Source organism: Calypte anna, chromosome 10, assembly GCF_003957555.1.
Source record: "Calypte anna isolate BGI_N300 chromosome 10, bCalAnn1_v1.p, whole genome shotgun sequence".
Lineage (NCBI taxonomy): Eukaryota > Metazoa > Chordata > Aves > Apodiformes > Trochilidae > Calypte > Calypte anna.
In genome coordinates this window covers 3,462,379-3,482,949 of record NC_044256.1, presented here as the reverse complement: position 1 = coordinate 3,482,949, position 20,571 = coordinate 3,462,379, and the positions used below count along the sequence as shown (strand labels likewise).

General features: G+C 57.6%; 1 protein-coding gene across 5 annotated transcripts; it reads right to left on the bottom strand.

The window, feature by feature from the left end:
* Positions 1 to 2,223: 2,223 nt before the first annotated feature.
* Positions 2,224 to 19,661, bottom strand: SHF (Src homology 2 domain containing F). 5 transcript variants are annotated; one of them, XM_030457207.1, is made up of 7 exons: positions 19,182 to 19,661; positions 12,623 to 12,752; positions 11,135 to 11,344; positions 9,500 to 9,637; positions 6,496 to 6,667; positions 6,010 to 6,129; positions 2,224 to 2,989 (listed from the first exon to the last, which is right to left on the bottom strand). In XM_030457207.1, exons 1-7 carry the CDS (start codon positions 19,659 to 19,661, stop codon positions 2,803 to 2,805), a joined length of 1,437 nt encoding a protein of 478 aa, XP_030313067.1. In that variant the 3' UTR covers positions 2,224 to 2,802. The 5 variants fall into 5 exon arrangements, with proteins under 5 accessions (XP_030313067.1, XP_030313068.1, XP_030313070.1 ...); XM_030457208.1 differs by having other exon boundaries at positions 9,500 to 9,697; positions 19,182 to 19,617; XM_030457209.1 differs by lacking the exon at positions 2,224 to 2,989 and adding an exon at positions 5,233 to 5,623 and having other exon boundaries at positions 9,500 to 9,697; positions 19,182 to 19,617.
* Positions 19,662 to 20,571: the final 910 nt, after the last annotated feature.

The window sequence follows — 20,571 nt, the reverse complement described above, 5'->3', positions numbered from 1 at the left end:
TGGATCTGCATCATTTCAGCTCAGGTCCATCCTGACTCAATGCCAAGCTGTGGGCCAGCTCTTCCCTACAGCTCTGTGTCCTACACCCTGCTCCTACATCTTTCTTTCACCTCCTCCAACACATGAGGGCTCAAGGGAGCTGGAAACCCCACTGGGCTGGTGGCATTGTCTGCAAAGAATTTTTGCAGCCCTCTCCTAGCATTGTTGTGAAGAGGGGAAAAAAAAAAAAAAGCCTGTCTTGACTATTGTCAATAGTAACACTGTCTGGAGCAGGAGCGTGGTCCAGAGACCTCCTGAGGTACTTTCTGACACAAGTTAATATAGGAATGTAGCCAGCAGGTCAAAGGAAGTGGTCATTTCCCTTTATTTAGTGCTGGTGAGGCCACATCTTGATACAGGGTCCAGTTTTGGACCTCAAGTACAAGGAGAGAGTCCTGCAGGGGGTTGCTAAGATGGTCAGGGTCAAAGGACGTGTTGTACAAGGAGATGTTTCAGCAACTGGGCTTCCTGAGCCTGCAGAAGAGAGGGCTGAGGAGGGATGCAGTTGCTACAGGGAGGGCTGAGAACTGCTTAGCTGAATCCCACAGACACAAGGCCCAGCTCCAGAGCAGTCCTGCTGGTCTGTGACCACTCCTGGGGAGCTAGTGGGATGCACACAGGTCTCATACTCCCTAGAACTTGGCAGGGATGCCCTTGAGATGGGTCCAGGCTTTCTGGGCAGGATTTCTCCTAAGGCTGTGAGCTCACCACTGCAGGCAGCACAAGCTGCCAGGCAGTTTGCTCCCTGCCAGTTTCTGAGAGAAAAAAAAAAAAAAAAAAAAAGGAACAACAATAGTTGAGGAGGCTCTCTCCTGTGCTTTTGTTTCCCAGCTGAAGCCTCTGCTTTCCCAGCCACAACCACGGAGAAGGCCAAGTAGCGCCCAGGGAGAAGCTCTGTGGCCCCCAGGGCAAAGCGGGGCTGCTAAAGGCCCTTGAAACCTTTCAAATGCAACAAGGGCGCCCAAGAGCATCTCTGCACATCCCTGCCTCTCCAGCGCTCTGTGCAGGCTCTGGTGTAGCACTGCCGGGAGAAAAAACCCTGTATCTGGAGTCTCCTCCTTCCCCACCGGACAAGATGCCTCCGGGGATGCAGAGAGGCAGCCGGGGAGCTGGCAGCAGCCGAGCAGGGCTGTAAGGAGACACCCGATGTGCTCAAACCGCTGCCTTTTAAGGAGTGGCAGAGGCTGAGGCATCCAGGAACAAACCATCACATTTTCGGGCACTCGGGGCCCACGCTGGCACAGTGGTCCCCACAGCAGCTCAAAGCCATGCTGGGCAGCCAGGACAGCGATCTCCCAGCCACAGACCAAGCCTGGAAAACCCCAGACCTCTGCAGGGTGGAGAAGGGCTCCTGCTGTGGCTGCAGCACCAGGAAAGGTCCCCTGAATGCCACTGATCACTTCTGTCCCTCCCAGCCACCCTGCGGGATCAGCTCCTCCCTGGGAGCAGGGAGGACAATGCTTTTTCACAAAGTCTTCCAAAAGCCACTGCTAACACCTTCCACCACCCCAAGTGCTTTTGCTCCACCGATGCAAAAGGCTGTGCTGCCTTTTTTTTTGCCACTGCCATTCCCCCTCTGCTGAGCCCAGCAGGACCACCCAACGAGCAGACAGGAAAGGGAACCCACTGCCAGGGAGGAACAGTGAGACAGAGCTTAGTCTGAAACCTGGATAGAACAACTGTACACGTGTAAGTACAGCAGCAATGCCAGGAAGATGGTTAGAAGGTTAATGCTACTGAGCACCAGGTGTAGCTTCAGCCAAATGGACAGAAGGAGCAAACTGGCCCAAGGACAAGATGCCAGGACAAAGAACAGGACTGGAGCCACTAAACAGCCAGAGAAGAGAGCTGGGAAATTCAGGGATTTTGTCTAATATTTACAAGGGGAGAAGGAAAAGAAGGAGGCAAAAGACCCCAAAGAGCAACCCCTTCTAGAGGGAAGAGCAGGCAAGTCCAACATCAGCTCATCACTGGCTGGGAAGGGTCCCAAAGACATAGCAAGGCTGTGATCACCAGCATCCTGTCCCCTGTCTCAGGCTACACAGCTCAGGCACACGGCTCTCAGTGTATGCAACAGCAAAAGAAGAATCGATTTGCTTACAGCTTTTGTTCCCCTCCCTGCTGTTTTGCCACACCGATCTCCCTCTCGAGGGGGTGGGATGTGGGCACACAGTCCCCATGGAGCAGGAGCCGACCATGCACCACTTTATTAGGCTGGTGCTGCACACGTGGCAGAGACCGGTCACTATTTACATTTGGCAAAGGATGGCAGTGAGCAGGGAGCACCCATGTGGGTGGGGACCACTGCTAGCCTGACCCCCCATGCCTCACTAGCCCTGGGCAGGCCCCTGCTTGCCCCCTGCCAGCTTTCTCACCTGCTGGCACAGCCATTTGGCAGAGCCAGGCACCCCGATGGAGGCACCCTAATGGGCGGTCTCCCCCTTTAAGCACACGTGGCCCCCCCAGGCCCCAGCTCCAGTCCTTGTGTCCCAAGCTCTGCCCGGAGCCAGCCAGCCCTCCTCGGCTCCTCCTGTGGGGGTCCCCCCGGTGCCATCCCAGGAGGCAAAGCAGCCCACGGGAGCCCACCCGAGAGATCAGGGCGAGGGGTCTGGCTGCAGCAATCCCCAGCAGCGCCGGCTGTGCCCAGCGAGCTGCTCATGGGCCGCTGGTCCGGAGCCCGTCCTTGGCACAGCAGCGCGCGGCCCTGCGGACGGGACGGCTTCAGGTGCGCCCGGCCTCGAGCCTGGCGGGTGGGGGTGAGGACTATAGGGTACGGATAGCCACCGGGTACAGCAAGGACATGTGCTCGGCCCCCTTGATGGGCAGCTTGCGGCTGGCATAGTGATGGATGATCTCCGGCACACTGTCGAAGGGTGGGCTGTGCTGACCCAACACGTACTTGTTCTCCTGGGTCCGGGAGAGTTTCATGTGCATGAAGCCCTGGCTGCTCCTGCAAGGAGAGAGAGAGGGTAGGGTTAAGGGGAGCAGCTGGCCTTCACCTCGAACAACAGCTCCATTCCCCTGCAGATAGACAGCCTGACCCCTGTAGGTGGGGGGGACGCTGACTGCTGGCTCCTGTCCCCAGCCACCATTCTGCTCTTGGCCAACTCCAGACAAAGCCCACAGCACCAGGTGGTGGGGGATGCACTGTGTGTTCCTCTCCAGGGGCCACGGCCACGCAGCAGGGTGTGAAGTGTCCATCCACCGAGAAGGACAGTGGGCGGGGTGGGTGGCTGCAGGCTGGGAAGCAGGGACACCCCCAGGCAGGAGCAGGAGGGGGGCTCTCACCACAGGCTGACACAGGGGAAGCGCTTGCACCCCCACATCCCAGCCACAGCCCCTTCAAAACCGCCCTGGCTCACGCGGGAGCCACACGGCTCATGGGCATCCCCAGCCTCACCATGGAAAAGCAGGGTTTTCTCCTTCAGCCCCGCAGCCCCGTGGCCCCCTCCCATGCCAGGGCCGCAGGCTCCACAAAACCTGCTGGGCGCAGCAAGGCCATTTCCCGGCAGAGCGCGGGCACGGAGGAGCCACGCCAGGCTGCACAGGCAGCTCCTGCCACCAGCACTGATTCCAAGTGACAGGCTAATGGCCCTGTTGCTATTAATTTGCGTCTCCGAGGAAAGCCACAGCCTGTCTGCAGTGTCTGGAATGCACATTACGGCAAAATATTGATGACTTAAAAGCAGACAGGACCTCATCAGCAATGCTGACTGCTTCCAGCGCCGTGTGGTCCGGTCCCATCCCCCCGCCCGGAGAGGCTGCTGGTAATGGCCAGCCCAGCTGCATTAGCAGAATGGGTTTGCAATCCATTTACCTCCCAGACAGGGAGCCGGCAGCCCTGGGGGAGGGCAGGGGGAGAGCTGCAGCCCCTCAGCCGGTAGCCAAGGAAAAGGAACAGCGAGCCTGGCCCAGGGGTGGGGTGAGGGGATGAACTGTGGAGGCTGCACCAGACATGGATCCCCACAAAGGTGCACAGGGTTATCATGTGCACACACACACACACACACACAGACACTTCCAGGCAGGGCTGCCCATGGGTGCTGCACCCCAGCTGCAGACAGACCCAGCCCCTTCCTGCTGCTGGCAGGGGAGATGCACAGGACTCCGGTGCAGGATCAGTGCAGGTCCAGAGGTAGGTCCCCAGCCTTTGCAGCCTGGCTTCAGCCATTCTCCTGGAGGTGCAAACCAGCAGGGACTCATTCCCTGAGCATCTGAGGTAACCACAAGACAACTCTGCCCACAACAGGCACCATGGGGCTGCCTAGCCTGGACCAACCAGGACTGTCACAGCAGGGTTAAATCTTTCTGGCTACCTGACACTATGGGTACAGCTGTTCCTGCTGCTCTCTCTTGTGCATATTTACCCTTAAAGCAGCACAAAAGAGCTTCAGGTCAGCACCAGAGCTCTCTTTCAGACCATCTCCACAGCTTGCCTCCTTCTTCAAGGAAAAAAAGAAAAAGAGTTCAAGAAAAAAATAGAGAGATGCAGACAGCCAGCTTACAGCTATATAAAAGACATCCCAGGGGATTTTCCTTGAAAAGGCTCTATAGAGAAAGGCAACAAAGTAAAAATCACATTCCCCAGGCTGCAGGTTTGCTGCAAGGCAGGCACAGTGAACATAGGCATTAACCAAGCAGCTCCTGGCTGGGCTGCAGCCTCCTTTGGGGATGTGGTATGCTGCTGAAAGGCCATGACCCAGCTGTACATGCTGGGTGAGAAGAGGATTTGGCCATTTTTGCCTCAAGGCTACGGCTTACGTTCTCCTTACATAAGATATAAGGAAAAAACATCCCAAAGAAATGAGTGACTGGCTTGGAGAGAGCTGATGGAAAAGGACACCCGTGCTGGCAGGGAAGGAAGCCCCATCCACAACCCCAACATCACCTCCCAGGCTCTCCAATTCACATGCTGGCTGACAAAAAAGGGAAATCAGGGAGGTTTCCCAGGAAGGTTTTTTTTGTGTGTGCTTGATCTAAAAGCTACAAATACAAAAGTGCTAAAGATCTGTCCTGGCTTGATGCTGAAGACAGCAAAGAAATAAAAAAGAAAAAAAAAAAAAAAGAAGAGGTATGGAGCAATTTAAATCACAGTTGTGTCCCCATGAAATAAATGGGTGCTGGAACCACCAGGAAGCAATGCAGGTACAGACACTCCAGAATAAACAAAGTATATTGAGAAAAGCGTAGAGTAAAAAGGTATTTGCTAACCCATCATCATCTTCAGGCCAGCAGCAGCTTTGATTTTGCAGGTTTGGGCTACCCCACGAGTCCCTGAAGAGCTGGATGAGGAGCTGCAGGCAGCTCTTCCCTGTGTGCTGTGATACTTCATACATGTTTTGGAAGTCAAGAATTCAGAAAACTTGGGAGTGGGGGCAACAATCCCCTCTAAAAACCCCAACAGAAATGGAGCCATGCTGTGGGGGTGAAGCTTCCCTGCTGGGAATCCAAAGCAGTGTAAGGCCCTCTCTACAGAGTGGTCACGAAAGGGCTTCAATGTTTCTGGGGGCTGGGAAGGCAGGGATGGGAACCTGCCCTTTCCACCAAGTGGATCACACAAAATTTATTTTCCCATGAAATCAAGCTGAAAAAAAAAAAAAAAAAGGGAAAAAAGAGGGCGGTAAGAAGAAGCCAGAGCTGGAAGCTGTAACCAGATACATCCAATTGAGCAGACATTATTTTATCCCTCTGAGGGATTACTAGAACTGCCAAGGGAAGAGCAGTGTGCCTCCAGACCTACAAGCCTTCCTGAGAGATGCTTTTGCCAAATACCAAACCAGGAGCCTGTGACACAACACTGAGAAGTGTGGACATGGCAGTCCATCCACTTCTGACCACCCCGTGGTCGTCTCAGTGCTTCCCCCTCAGCACAGGCACTCCTTTCTGTGGGCTTCCCACCCACGAGGGGTCAACCCCTTGCACGGGGTCACTTCTGCTGCGGGTCCACCACCCTCCAGCCCCATCACTCACTTCAAGGAGAGGGAGAAGTCGTTTTTGCTGGTCTCGCTGTTGCGCACCAGGTAGCTGGCCTCCTTGCACAGCCGCAGCAGTGTCTCCGCGTCGGTCCTGCTGATGGCCCCGTGGTACCAACTGCGGGTGGGAGAGGCACCAGCTGTGCCAGGCAGAGGGCAGACACCGCCCCCGGGCAGGGGCAGCAGTGACACCAGCACCCCTGGCCCCTCCCCGGGGACAGCAGCCACTCTTGAGGAGGGATGTGGGTGGCACCGCCAGGGTGGGGGGACGAGGGCTGCACTTCCCCCAGGCAGCTGAGCAGGATGCAGAGGGCACAAGGGGACACTGCAGCCGCGAGAAGGGCAGCAGGGACAAGCGGGCAGAAATGTGGGGCCAGAGATGAAGGGAAGAAGCAGGTGTGCCCCAGGGCTCGTGGTGGCCTGGCCACAGGGACCCTGGAGCAGATGGAGGGGCGGGGCAGCGCTCGGAGCAGGCAGGACTCACCACTGGCTCTCCAGGGGCAGGGCAGGGTCAATCCTCTCCCCGATGAAGGGGCCAGGCTCAGCCATCAGCGTCTTCGTGGTCTTCAGGCTGCTGGAGCCATGCCTGAGGGCAGCCCGGGCCTTCTCCTCTCTGCAGGGCGAGGTGCGGCCGTACCCCAGCCCCTCTGATGGACCTGCAAGACAGACACACATCACAGCCAGACAGGCAGACAGGCCAGAGCCCACAGAAAGAGGCAGAGCCATGTCACATCACGTTGGGTGCCGTTGTGCTCCCACGTCCCCCTGCTTTTTGATTGGTCCTCAGTGCAGACCCCTAGGACAGACATGGTGGGGTCCCCACCCGGCCAGGACTGGGGTCCTGGCAGTGCCTGAGCCCCTGGAGATATTTTCCAGGGAGGTTTCAAGAGCTCGGAGAGGTTTTCCTCATGCAATCAGAGATTCAGTTGTTGCAGCATCAAGGTAAGTGAGGAGAAGCTTTCCAATCTTGAAACAAAGTGAAATGCATTTTTTTAAAAAGAGAGGAGACATGGAGCTAAAGGAAGCAGTCATTTTGGAAACATTGGGCACATTTTTGCCAGCACAATAAACCTCGTAGGGTGTAAAAAACCCAATTCCCTGTGGTGGAAACTGGACATTTTAGCTGTGAGCTGCCTGTGCAATGCAGGTGCCCACCTGACACTGGCCCAGCCACAGCCCCCATGCGCCAGCCTGGTGAGCACCAGGGGTTGACCCAGACGTGTCCCCGAGCTCTTATTTCTGTGAGAGATGATTTCAGCAGTAACAATATTGTTTCTCCCTCCCCCAGAGAGTTCATTATTGCTCCCCGGCAATGCGAGCTCCCTCGCACAAATGATTTATTGATTGGGCAGAGCTGCCTCGAAGGGAGGCTGCCAGCAGCTGCCACCACGGAGGCACAGCCTGAACCTGGGCTCCTCGTGTCCCCGGTACAAGTGGGACACGCCAGGCAGGGCAGCTTCACCCTCTCTCCATGCTCCTCAAAGGCTTTCGGAGCACGTCTGCAGGCAGTGAGGGGGTGCTCCAGCTCCCCCAACACCAGCAGCAAAGCTGAGCGATTCTGAGGTGATGCTGCCGAGGGGCAAAGGCAAAAAATACCCAGGGAGTGATGTTTGTCTCTCTCACAGGGCATCCTCGAAAGGTGGCTATTTGAAGGGAACCTTGACTGGGCCCTTCACAGGTGAGCAGGTCTCCAGCCCACCCCAGCACCAAGAAGAGAAGATGGCAGCCAAAAGGAAACCCAGCCAGAATCCTCGCCAGCTTGGCTCAAAATCCTCCCAAGAAGGAGCTGCGGGAGGAGGTGCTTGGCATTAAGGCTTGACAAGCCCTGCCTCTGCAGCAGTCTGGCTTTCCAGTGCCCAGGCTTGCCCTTGGACACACAATCCAGCTTTCAATCTCAACTCAACACCTTAAAAAATTAGGGCAATAGTTACTAAGGCGGACAATCAAAATCCCAAAGTGCCTGCTGGTGGCACCCAGTAGTTAAAGCCTCAGAAGAAAGGCACTGCACCTGTCAGAGAGAGGGAGGGATGTGCACATGATTAAACAGGGTATCAAAAATAAGCCTCTAGGAGTAAGAAGGCAGCCTTCAAGAAGTTCAAGTCACCCCCAGACAGAGGAAGTAGAAAATAAGACAAACTCTGGCAAGATAAACTTAATGCAACAAAGCAAGTCAGGAAAAAAAAATAAAGGAAAAAAAGGAGACTCTGTGTTGCTAAGACCAGGAAAAACGACAAACTGATGTGTTCATCAGGAGCAGAATGTACGTCAGCGTGACTGCAGGGATAATAAATGTCAGCGGAAGAGAGCAGGCTGCACAGCAAAGAAATTTATTTTCCTTGACACCTGCATTCATTGCAGGAAGAGGACTGGGAAGCTTCCCCCTGCCAAGACCTTTATGTTTTGCAACAGATCTTAGCATCCCTGTGGATCTGGGAGAGCAACCTGAAACAGCCCTGGCAGAGCAGCCGCATTGCTCCGGGGTGCCCAGTGAAATGGGCTGTCATGTACAGCCCGGTGCTCAAACCCACCTGGGAGGCAGCAAAAGCCATGCTGCTTCTCCTTTCCAAAGCTCTGCAGGGAGCTGGGTAACTGCAGATAAGGAAATCAGACATCTGCACCTGGCAGGTGCACCGTTAGAGACACGCTGGCACGGGGGGACAAAGCCACATCACCCAGATCCATCCCAGTGATCTGCAAGAGCGGTGGAGCCCGATCCCAAAAGCCTGGGTGGCTTTGGACAGAACCCCCTGCCTAATGCTTTTGGAAAAATGCATGGTCCATAAAATATTAACAATGGGTTAAAAGCGAGGCAGCGGTATTCGGCTTTCAGAAGCGAGACTGCCAGCAGAGTCCAAGGGGGATTTCCATGGGGCTCTGATGCTTGGCACACACAAAAAGGGCTTCAAAACAAGGCAAACCTGAGATGACAAAGTGTTCCTGGGAGACATAACTGCTCCAGATAGCAAAAAAAGTGAAGAATCCAGAGGGACCTCCTTGCCACCGAGCAGGGAGGCGGTAACATCGTGGAGGAACAGGAGCAGTGCTAAGTGATGAAATGAGGTGCACAGGTTTAAACCCACCCCAACCTAAGCAGCAGGAGCTGAATTAGCTCCTACCACACCTGTAAGGGACTGGGACCTTAGGAGTCAGAAGAAAACATCAGCTAAATGCTCAGTGCAGTTGTTGAGAAGATCATAAAAGCAGCCATCAAACACTGGGAATTTGGAGGCAAAGAGAACAAAAGAGAAAGGAAAAGCTCTGCCCCCGAATAATCCCCTGATGCACTTCAACTGCAGCATGCAAAGAGCTTGTGTGGTACAAGAGAAGAGGCAAGGATAAATGCATGGTGAACAGCACTGGACAACTGAAGGGGCCAGGAGGAGCCAAGAGAAGGCAGAGGAGGAGGAAGAGGAGGGTGGGCGGGGGGAGGAAGGGGGCAAGCACTGGCCACAGCCCCCCAGGACATCCCACTGTCACGCGAGACCCACCGTTGGCGTCTTCGTAGCTGGGCTGGCTGTGCTGCGGGGGGACCGAGGCACCGGCCTCACCATCTGGGGGGCTTTCACCACTGTCGAGCTGTCCCACGGGCGGTGGCCACGGCAGGTCTTTAATGACCTTGATCTCAACTGGATGGGGGGCAAGGGTGGGTGGGAAAGAGACAGAAAGAGAAAGAGAGAAAGAAAGGGCTTAGAAAAAAAAAAAAAAAAAGAAACAAACCATCAGCAACACCAGGCCCACAGAGACAGAGAGCAGTTGTAGGGAGAAAGACCTGAAGACTGAATTCCTGGGAACCCTATGCTGGCCTGGGCATTTCATGCCTTCCCTGGCACCAAGAGACCTTTCCCAACCAAGAGGCTTTCCCAACCAACCCTCTGTGGGGTAGGGGGAACCTGCAACCACCCCTGTCTCACGTACACAGGGGATCTTTGCCAGATGTCCTATTGTCATCTGTCCTGCCCATGCATCTGTCTTGCTCTAGGCACTTCCCAGCTGCCCCACAGGGTTCCACATCCCCCTGCCAAAAGGTTGCTGTCTTGTGCAGGTACTGTGTGGCCAACAGCAGGTGTCTTGCAAGCCTCCCAAAGTGGGGGAAGGACCAATAGAACCCTGGAACCACAGGAGAGGAGAAACACCCTGTGAGCCACAGCAGGACCTGCTCTGCATCTGGCAGAAAACAGGCAGCGGGTCCTGAAGCGGGCCAGGGCAGAGCCTGAAGCACCCTGGGGAGCACCCACACGCACCCAGTGTGTGAGCCAGACCTGTGACCCTGCCACCTCCATCCAGGCTCACCGAGCCAGGCTCATCCACCCAGATCCAGTTGCCAGACACCCCAGCACAGATCCCACCTGGCAGCAGTCATGTTTCACAACGGAGCCCGACAAGCCACGAACCCCCGGCAGGGCATGCTGGGGGGAACCGGCACAGAGTCCAGCCGGGTCCCGGCGGCACCAGCACAGCCCCAGGCACGAGGGGATGCCACTGCCTCGGGCCCAGCACGCACACATCCAGCTGCCAGAGCCCAGACCCAAGAGGGGAACCACGTAGAACCTCCCCTCCCCTCTCTGGTGCCGACAGCTGCGGGCTCCAGCGCTGTGTCCATGCCAGGCGCAGGCGCGGGCCCTGCTGCAATTAAAATGCATCCGTGATAAGAGGGTGGCAATTAGCCAGTGCCGGCGGAGGAGGCAGAGCTAATGCCCAGCATGGATTTCCTCATTAACAAATGCAAACAGAATCGATCTCACAGCACGGATAAATGGGTCAGGAGGCTGGCTGATCGCCTGGCCACAGGGTCCTGGGGGAGAGCCCAGCTCTTGTCCTGCCTGGAGGAAGGAGGGATCTCCTTGAGCCCATGTCAAGCCTTTTCCATGCAACTTGAGGTTGGGGGAGGGTCAATGTGCACCCAAGGCTGTGATCAGATAGAGGGGGAAGAGGTCATGAGGGGTACTTGGCTCCATCCACCACTCCATCCACCCAGCCTGGTTCCTTATTGAAGACACACAGCCTTGCCAGCACACAAGAGCTCCACCAGCCAGAAAAACAAAGAGTCCAACAATACTGACCCCAAGAAGCCAGCTTCACTTTGTGGCTGCCGCCCATCTTTTATGTCTCCTCCCATCTCTCACCTGCAAATGCTTTGGAGATCCTCTCCTTCTTCCACTCCCAGGGCTGGTCATATTCCTCTGGAGGCCGCTCATCATCCTCGGGCAACCGGGACTCCCTGGGCCGATGGCAGGACGGACGCTCACCATCCCCCTCCAGCACAGGCTCGTAGGGAGTGTCATAGAGGTGCAGCGGCCGGGCAGGAGCCTCCCGTAAGCCCTTCTGGCGGATCTCTAGCCAGAGAAGAGGGAAAAGACCTTAAGCTTTTTGCCCAGCACAGCCCAGACATGGTCCAAAAAGCCCCACTCAATGAAAGGGCTGGAGCACCTCTGCTACGGAAACAGACTGAGAGAGCTGGGGTTTTTCAACCTGGAGAAAAGAAGGCTCTAGGGAGACTTTAGAGCACCTTCCAGTGCCTGAAGGGACTCCAGAAAAGCTGGGGAGGGACTTTGGACAAAGGCCCGGAGTGACAGGATGAAAGGGAATGGCTTCAAGCAGAGAGAAGGGACATTAAAGTTAAACATTAGGAAGAACTTCTTTGCTGTGAGGGTGGTGAGACCCTGGCGCAGGCTGGCCTGAGAAGCTGTGGCTGCCCCATCCCTGAAGTGTTGATGGCCAGGATGGATGGGGCTTGGAGCAACCTGATCTAGCAGAAGGTATCCCTGAGCATGGCAGGAGGACTGGGACTAGATGATCTTTAAGGTCCCTTCCAACCCAAACCAGTCTGGATTTGATGGTTTCACCCAAGGGCAATGCAGGGCAGGGAGCACCAGGAATGGAGCAGACCCCCAAAACTCCAGCAAGCACTGCCAGAAGCTGGGTAGCCACTGGCCAGCCATGTCCTGAGCAGTCCACAACACCAAGACACTTCCTCTCCCCATGGTTCAACATCCCTACTCTCAAGCAGCCCTGCAAAACGGGGCCCATAGGGAGAGAACATCCCAGAGCCTGATTCCCTATGAGCAGTGAGGCCTGGACACTGGGCTGGTTTAACCAAATGCCCTTCTTTCAAGAAAAACTAAAGTCTCCCCCATAGACACAAGCAAGACTCTTCACCACTTGCTGACTTTTCCAAGAAAACCAATGGCCTCCTCCAAGAGGTACATTGGCTATCCAAGAAAACCTTTTGCTTCAGGGACTGTGCAGCTGAGCCTCAGGGGTATGAGTGATGCCTTCAGGACTGCATTCCCACCCTGCTGGCTTTCCAACCACCAACAAGCCCACTGGGGACCCCGTCTCTAGGGCAGACAATGGCATGCTCTGGCCCATTCCTAAATAGCTCCCACATCTGCCTAAAACATGCCAGACGCATGGAATGTCAGGTCTCTCCTGGCTCGGCACAGCATGCAAACACCTCAAGGTGCCTTTATGGCTCAGGCAGCCTTTGCGAGTGCTCTGACTACAGCAAGCCCATGGCTAAAACTGTGAAAATCTGCCTACAAAGTGGCTGTGCACTGCCATGGCCATTGTCCAAGATTGCCTGGGGGACCTGAGAAGGCCTTCCACCTTACCAGCCATCATCTTCTGGGCTTCATATGGCTCCATGTATCCATCATTCTCCGTCACCTTCTCCAGCCCTGCCTGGCTGCCAGCCACCTGCGCCGCATCGAAGGGATCCGCATAGTCCTCTAGGACAGCCAGCTGGAGGAGGGAAAGGGTAGGAGAAGGGTTAGGGTACTCCCTCCAGTATTTGTGGGGCGGCTCAGGAACCAGCTGAAGCCCCGCAAAACCTCACCACGAGCTGTGCCAGGAGCAGCCAGGACCCCAGGCCCTCACCATGGCAGCCCTGCAGAGCAGGTGCTGGCAGCTGGCGGCTTTACAGGCACCAGCACCCGGCCATAGAAAGGCTCCAGCCTTTGTCCTGAAAGCTGGGATGGAGCCAAGCAGAGCAGAAGGCAGCCCAGCCTCCTCCCTTACCAGGAGCTCAGCTCTGCCAGCACCCGTGCAGATGCCCTGGCAAAGCCCCTGCTGCAGCACAGGGCTGCAGAGGTGCCATCCCCACCATGGCACACAGATGCTCTCCCTGAACACAACCACATTTCCTTGCCTGAGGCAGAGAAGGGGTGCAGTACCCAGTATGGGGGTGTCAGCTGGCACTGGCATGAGTGGGAACTCACTGGTGCTTGTCCAGGGCTCCTACAGGCTTGTTTGATGACGTTTCTTAGCAAAAGGGCTAAGAAAAGCCTATGGCTTCTCTCCATTCCCTCCCACAAGCATGACAAGTAACACAAGGCAGCGCTACTCCATGCGATCAGGAGTCAACAGGAAGCAGGTCCAGAAGCCTCTCAAGTGCCATGTCACAGGGACGACTAGTTTGCCCTAACTAGTGAAAAGAAGAGGATCCTGCAGTAGGACAGGGGGCACGCTCCAGAGCTTGATCCCCTCTGGTGCTGGAGCCACACACATGCCCCAGTATCTCAGCAGCAGAAGCACCACATTGCATGATGCCACAGCCCTGGAGCTGTGCATGCTGCCTTGAGCCCAAAAGCCAGGTCCCAAAATGGGGCCAGGTGATACATCCAGCAGGGTCCAAGTGCACCCAAGCACCTTTGCTAGGGTCTGCTCACCCACCAGGCTGTAAATCCCAGGCTGGACCATCCAGAGACGGATTTGGCCTACACAACACCAGCTATGCAGAACTCCTACAGCAAGGACCAGCTGCCTAATGCCACCCGGTGCCAGGCTGTCCCCACTCCTGACAGCCACAGTGCCCAGGGTTGCTCACACATTCCTCTCTGGCTCCCATAATCAGTTTAAAACAAAACACTTCTTCCCCCTTCCTGTACAGTATGGCCGACAATAGCCTTGAGCAGCAAAACCCTGCAGGAAAAGGGAACAGGAACTGGAGCTGTAAACACCTCCATGCAGCCCCCAAGTCAGTGCATCCCTCCAAGCTGCAGGAGAAATTTGGGTCCCCATGCCCTGGCTCCCCACATTTTCCATAAACATCCCAGCTCCAGGCTCTATCGGTGGTTGACGGGGTGGGGACCATGGCAGGTGACCAAACTGGCACCTCCGTTCCGGGATGCAAGTGAGTGCCAGAGCACTGTCCCCAGAGCAATCCCCACCAGCTGGGGGCTCACAGCCATCCCTGGTGAGGGGGTTCAGAAGGGGGCACAAGCAGATGACTGCATCCCCCAGCATGGCAGCAAGAGGACAGACTGCTGCTCAGGGCATCGGCCTTTGCCAAAGACAAGGAAAGAGCAAAGCATGGAGCCAGTGAGCTGGGATGGGGCTGCAGGACCACCCAGCCCCTGGTTTTGCAGCAGGAGGCAGGAAATCTGCAGGCATCCATCATCCCAAGGAGAGGCAGCTTTGCTCAGCCCCCGCCAGGCACCAGAGACATCATCGGCAACACTGAGTCCAGGGGATTCTGCCCTTTGCCACTCCTGGGGAGAAAACCTCCAGGGAAATCTAAGTGACTTTTGCAGCTGCTCAGTCCCTGGGTCCTGGCCTCAGCCTGCAGGGCCAGGAAATGAGTGACAGTGACTGCAAAGTCACTGCAGGAAGCCCCTCTCCCAGGCAAAGAGGGTTCAGCCTGCAGCAGGCGGGTGCTTGCAACTCACTGCCTGCAAGATACTGTGGGAAGATCGGTGCCCACCACTCCAAAGAGTCCAAGGATATCCTGTGGGCTGCAGCCGCAGCACCTCAGGAAGCTGCAAAGAGGCTTTTGCTTCACCACAATGAAATCTGCAGAGCACAGCCCCATGCCAGGGCCAGCTCACTCGCACAGCGCCAGTGCCAAGGGAGGCCCCAGCACACAGGAGGGTGTCCCGGCATGCACTCAGACCCGCCACCAACCTCACTTCCCAGATGCCTTTTGCTGGAGAGATGTAGACCCATCTCACTGCTGGCACCAGTCCTGGACGCTCCCTCTCCCACGAACAGAGAGCAGCTTCAGACAAGACAAGGCACCAGCACAGCAGCTCAGCAGCCGAGCAGCTCCTCCACACACACGGCCGTCCTGTTCCCCAAGCTCAGAGTGGCCTCAACTCAGACACCTCCAGCTCCAGGTCTAAAAAGCAGAGGATGGTGGAGAATTCTAACACACCTGATGAAATGCCTAAACCCATATATTTTGCCTGCAGGGGGGGGTACAGAGGTGCTCAGCAGCAATCAGATGGGCTCTCTGCAGGCAGGATGTGGTTGGCTGGGCTTAGCACAGCTCCAGAACCAATGGTTCCTATCAGGGGCTCGAGTCTCCAAGCTCTCTAGGTTTGGTGGGGATTTGCCGCACCGGTTTACTCCTCCACTATCTCAAGGTTGCCTCCCCAGCACAACAGGGTGCTGAGAACGTAAATCCACTCGTTTTTTAAATGGTATTGCAGCAAAGAGCAGAGCTGAGGGAGAAACAGGAGTCCCGAGGCTGGAGGGTCTGGAGGCTCAGCTGGTGCTAGGGGTGTGGCAGGACTCTTGGAGGGCAAACACCAGGGATCCCACAATTACTGACTGCATCCTAATGCCCTTGCATATGGGGCTGAATAGGGTTGCCCAGGAAACCACATCTCTGACACTTCCTGCTCCTAGCACTGGACTTCATGAGCCACACGGGGCTCCCAGTCCTTCAGAGAGCAACTGAGCACCACTGACACATGTCTTCTTTGTGCACACAAGTGTTTTTCTGCTGTGAAAATGCCCACCCAGATCCCTGCTGCAGTACTTGGGCCAGTTTTGCTTTAGTATTTGTGCTGATTGTAAGAAAAAACAAAATTAAGGTGAAGGGCCAGGTCATCACTGGGTTCTCACAGTTTCTATCTGCCCACCAGGGAAGGTGGATCCCAAGGCAAACCTGGGGCTCTTCACCCCACCTTGCCTACAAATGCCACCTGTTGCCACAACATCTTCTGCTCTATAGAGAGGTCCTCAGAGGACACTTGGGGAGATCCTTCACTTTATAAGGAAGTTTCTTGCCCTGGAGATAAAATATAGCCCTCCCAGGTGGTCAAGCCTGATCCCCTCAGGAGACTGATGCGTTTCACGCTGGAGCCACTTTGAGTTACAACAAAACACAGTTTGTTCTCTCCACTGGGTGCAAAATTTTCCCAGTTTCCCCATCTGCTGAGCTTTTGGCAGATACTGAAGTCAAAGCCAAAAGCAAGCAAAGTGCTGGCCTTCCAAGAAGGGTCCAGTCCCTGCCTGAGGGGAGGGCTCGATAAGCCAGGCATGGAGACCACAGCTGCACCCATGACACGGGAGGAGGGACACGGACACACGGCATCGCGCTGGATGACTCAGTTCAAGGAGACTCTGGCAGGAAAGACACACGCCCAAGAGCTTCCTGGCTGGCTGTTCCCACACTCCGCAGTGCTGACCTTGTGCTCCCAGCAAAAACACCAGTGATCAGGCCCAGTGGGCAGCACGAGACAGAGTCCTCCTTGGATACATCCCCAACCCTGTCCCCAAGCACACTGTGCCCCGGGCACAGGTGTCTGCACACAGGGAGGTCCCTCACTGCATCTCTCCCCACTGCAGCATTGCCCCTTAAGTCTAATCCCAACATGGCAGAGAAGACATCTCCAGGGTATCTGCCTCACTCAGGTGAGCCGTGCAGGGCCAAGTCTGCAGGGAAAGGACTGCCCAGACCAAGCAGATGGAGAAGGACCTGTGCTGGTCCCCACCACATCCAGCAAGCATTTGCCATGCAGCAGGGACCACTGCAGACCTCACTCTAAGCACATCCCTACAAGATATTGCAGATCCCACACAAGGCAGAAAGATGTGACAACTCACATTATCACAGCAAAGCACTGCATGGCCCAGGCAGGAAGGATGCTTTTGCCAAGATGTTCCTGCCCTATCATCAGTCCTCCAGAGTGGGCAGGACAGCTACAGCAGAGACACAGAGGGCTCCCCAGGGAACACAGTTGGTCCCCTGACCTCAACACACAGCACCTGTACCACCAATCACACAGCCTCAGCCACACCACACAACCAGAACGAGCAGCTGCTCCTTCCACCTCTGCCCATCATCATCCTCCCTGCTAGGGAGGGCTGCAAGTTTTATCAGAGCATTTTATGCTTTATCAGTCATTAGCAAAAAAAGTCCTCTCTGCTCCAGCAGCCTTCCTGCACCTAGAATTGCACTTCTCACTGCATATTCACCACCACAACTCAAGGCCAGCACTTCACCAGTGGATGTTCCAGAGTGCCAGTCCATGAAACAGTAGGAAACAGTGCCCACCACCTCTTCCCAAGTGTGGGAGCACCAAGTCCCATGCCACAACCAGCATCTTGGATTGAATTCAGCAGAAGCTCCAGCCTGGCCCTGGTCTGACTTCCCTGCTCCAGAACACTGATGACCAAAAGCAAGATCCACAAGCACCAACCCTCCCCCCAGCAGAAGCTTCCATCCTCCTGGATTACTTCCAGAAAGGACCACCATGACCTTGCAGCCATCAGGAAAACCTCCCACCACTAGCCCAGCACCCAGGCCAGCAGATGGGAGCTGCAAAATGTGCCCAAACCCAGCAGAGACACTGCATGTGCTGGACACTCCCCGTGTCCTCCAGAGAAACTGTTTTAATGGACAGCTGCATGCACTAATATTCCCACTTTATCTCCAGTGTCACCCAGCTTCCGGAGCTCTGCCTCTGTCCATCACCTACCAGAGCACTTTAGAATTGAAAACCTCCTCCCCACAGAGGCATGCAGGAGATCAGGAGATAATCTGATCGCTGGCTGTCTGGGATAAAATGAAGGGTCCTCAACCTCGTGATGTTAGCACTGTCTCCCCAAACAGCTCCCATCTTCTGGCTTTTCTCTGTACTGCCAGGTTTTTCTGGATGCCCGTGCAGCCCTGTGTGTCCCCATTTCCCCAGGTCCTCCTCTGCTCATCACAAATCACAGCCCAAGTCCTTCCTGGCCCTCTGATCACAGAGGTAAAATGGTCCAGTTTGCCTCAGGAAACTGCATCACTGCAACAGCACCTTTGGTTCCTACTGCCAGCGCCCTCCTCCTCCTCTGCTGCCTGCAGTGGCCGGTTTACAGAACCCTGCCTGAAGAAGAGGGTTTCTACTGGGCCTCTCCAGAAACGTCCTGAAAGCAACTAGTCAGTATGAGCAACTTTCCAACATCCACAAGTTTTTCTGTCGGCTTAAAATACTCCCGGCAGGTTTTGACCGCTGTTGCCAGGACCACGGATGGGATCATCGCATCCACCATTCCCCTCCGCCAGCCAGGTCTGCAATCCCGTCGAGTTTCCTCGACAGGCCTCGTCTTGCAGGCGGCAGCGCTGGCGGGCACTAATTACCCCTCCTGCCTTCATTTGCGCAGTCCCCACAGCAGCCTCTCCGCCGAGAGGCCCGGCACCGACGGACTGATTCCTCTACCGGGTCCTAAAGCTGCTCGGAGCCCGTCTCCTCACGTGGAGCTTCTCCCCCCGCTCCTGCCTCTCACCGGGCACCTTTCTCATAACCTCTTTGGGCACAGCAGCCGGAGCCCCATTCTCACCTCCCGAAAAACCGGCGGGGAGGCGGCAGACAAAGAGGCGCCGAGGCTCCGTAACAAAGCAGCTCAGGGGGGGCCCGTCTGCCGCTGCTGGCACCACGGTGCGGGCCCTGGCAAACGGGCAAGGGGAGATGCGGAGCCATGGAAGCCCAGGGATACCGGCTCCGGTGATGGAGGCCACTGGATCACAGTTACGTGAGGCGCGGGGCCTCCCTGGGCCGGAAGGTCTTCACCTCTGTAGAGCACCAAGCACTTGGCTGCAAAGCAATGGCAAGAAGGGACGGGAAAGGCGGCCGGCTGGCCCTGCTCCCTTGCACCTCTGAGAACTAAATTGCCTGCGGGGGAGCTATACCTGCCTGCGGGGGGCCAGACCTGCCCCCTCGGGCCCCCCACATCCCGCTGCTGCTGCTGAGGAGTGTCTGGCATGTCGGTGCCGCCGGGGCGCAGGGGGACGCCGAGCGAGATCCCCCGCGCAGCCCCGGCGCTGCCCAGCTCTGGGTGCCCGGGCTCTACCTGGCCCCGGGGGGGCCCGGCCCAACTCCTCGCAGCAGGGGCTGACGGTTCGGCGAGGCGGCCCAGAGCATCCCCGCGGAGCTGGGGCGCCTCGTGCCGGGACACACTCACCTCCTGCGGCGGCTCGTCGGGCGGCTCGGGGCCGGCCGGGGGCGAGCTCGGGGCGGCGGGCGGCAGCGGCTGCAGCGGCGGCGGGGGGGGACTGGCGGGCACCTTCTCGACCGCCTCCACCTTGATGAGCCGGTGCTTGGGCGAGACGTAGCGGGGCCCGTCGGGGGCGGCGGGCGGGGGTCCGCTGTAGGGGTCCTCGAAGTCGCGCTCCTTCTGCAGCCGGTAGGCCGCCACGATGTCGGGCTGGGCGGCGGCCAGCGGCTCGGCCGCGCCCCCGGGCGGCGGGGGCGGCTGCGGCGGCGGCCCGGCGCGGTAGTCGGGTTTGGGCGGCGCGGGGGGCGCGGGCTTAGCGCTGCGAAAGCCCAGGTGCTCGCGGAGCCAGCGAGCCATGGTGCCCACGCACTGCGGAGCCCCTCCGGCCCCGGCCCCCGCCCCGCCGCCGCCGCGCTCCGAGCCGGCCGCCGCTCCGCTCAGCAGCATCGGCGCTGGCGGACTGAGCGCGGCGGCGGGGCCGGGGGGGGAGCGGGGGAGGCGGCCGGGGGAGGCGGCCAGTGCCACCTGCCGGAGCCGCCGCGCCGGCTGCTCCGAGCGGGGCTTCCCCCCCTGCTCCGCCTGCCCCGCGTCCCCGGACCCGGTCCCCCACGGCACGCCACGGCACGGCCCGGAACGGCCTGCCCCGGGGCCCGCCCCACTCTCCCCCCTCGCCCGGCCCGCCTCCCCCGGGGCCCGCCCCGCTCCCCCACCTTCCGGCCTGGCCTTCCCCGGCGCTCCGGCCCGCCCCACCGCTCTTCTGGGACGCGGTTGTCTCTCGGCTCCCTCCCTCCCAGCGGCCCCTCGGCCCGGCCCGGTCCCGGGAACGAACCGCCCCCCTACCCCGGGTGCCAGCCGCCCCGTCCCCCCCATTGCGGAGCCTGCAGGGCCTGTCCCGGACGTTCCCCCGAGCACCGCCCGGCGCTGGGATCGGAGGGGGCGGGGGGGGGAGCTGCTAATGAAGCAGGAGCGAGGAAGGGGCCGTCGGTAGCCATGGTTCATGGGACCAGCGCTCCAGGGTGGCTCAACGACACACTAGGTTTCCACCGTGGACACCCATGAGGAACACCCGCGGCCTGGGGTGGGCAGGGACGAGCCAAGGGAAGGTGCACCGGAGGAAGGCTGAGGCCAAGCTGGGTGTGCAGGGACACCTGGGGCCAGGAAGGGGCTGCAGGACGTCCCCCGGCTACAGCCCAGGCAGGGATGTATTTGCCACCAAGGGGCCAGCAGGGACAAGAGCGCAGATCAGGGGAGTTGGAAGCGGTGTATCAGAGCACTGCAGTGGAGATTGAGGCAATTGGCACACTTCCACATGTCCTGACCATAACCCCTGCACACACACACCATCACCAGCCACCAC

What these genes read in the sequence shown, in the direction of transcription:
- SHF (XM_030457207.1), bottom strand. Translation starts at nt 19,661, where the DNA reads ATGCTGCTGAGCGGAGCGGCGGCCGGCTCGGAGCGCGGCGGCGGCGGG. An exon ending in AGCCCAGAAGATGATGGCTG is followed by an intron (nt 11,345 to 12,622) that starts GTAAGGTGGAAG and finishes TTCTCTGGCTAG; the next exon opens with AGATCCGCCAGAAGGGCTTA. An exon ending in GACTTCTCCCTCTCCTTGAA is followed by an intron (nt 2,990 to 6,009) that starts GTGAGTGATGGG and finishes CTCTCCTTGCAG; the next exon opens with GAGCAGCCAGGGCTTCATGC.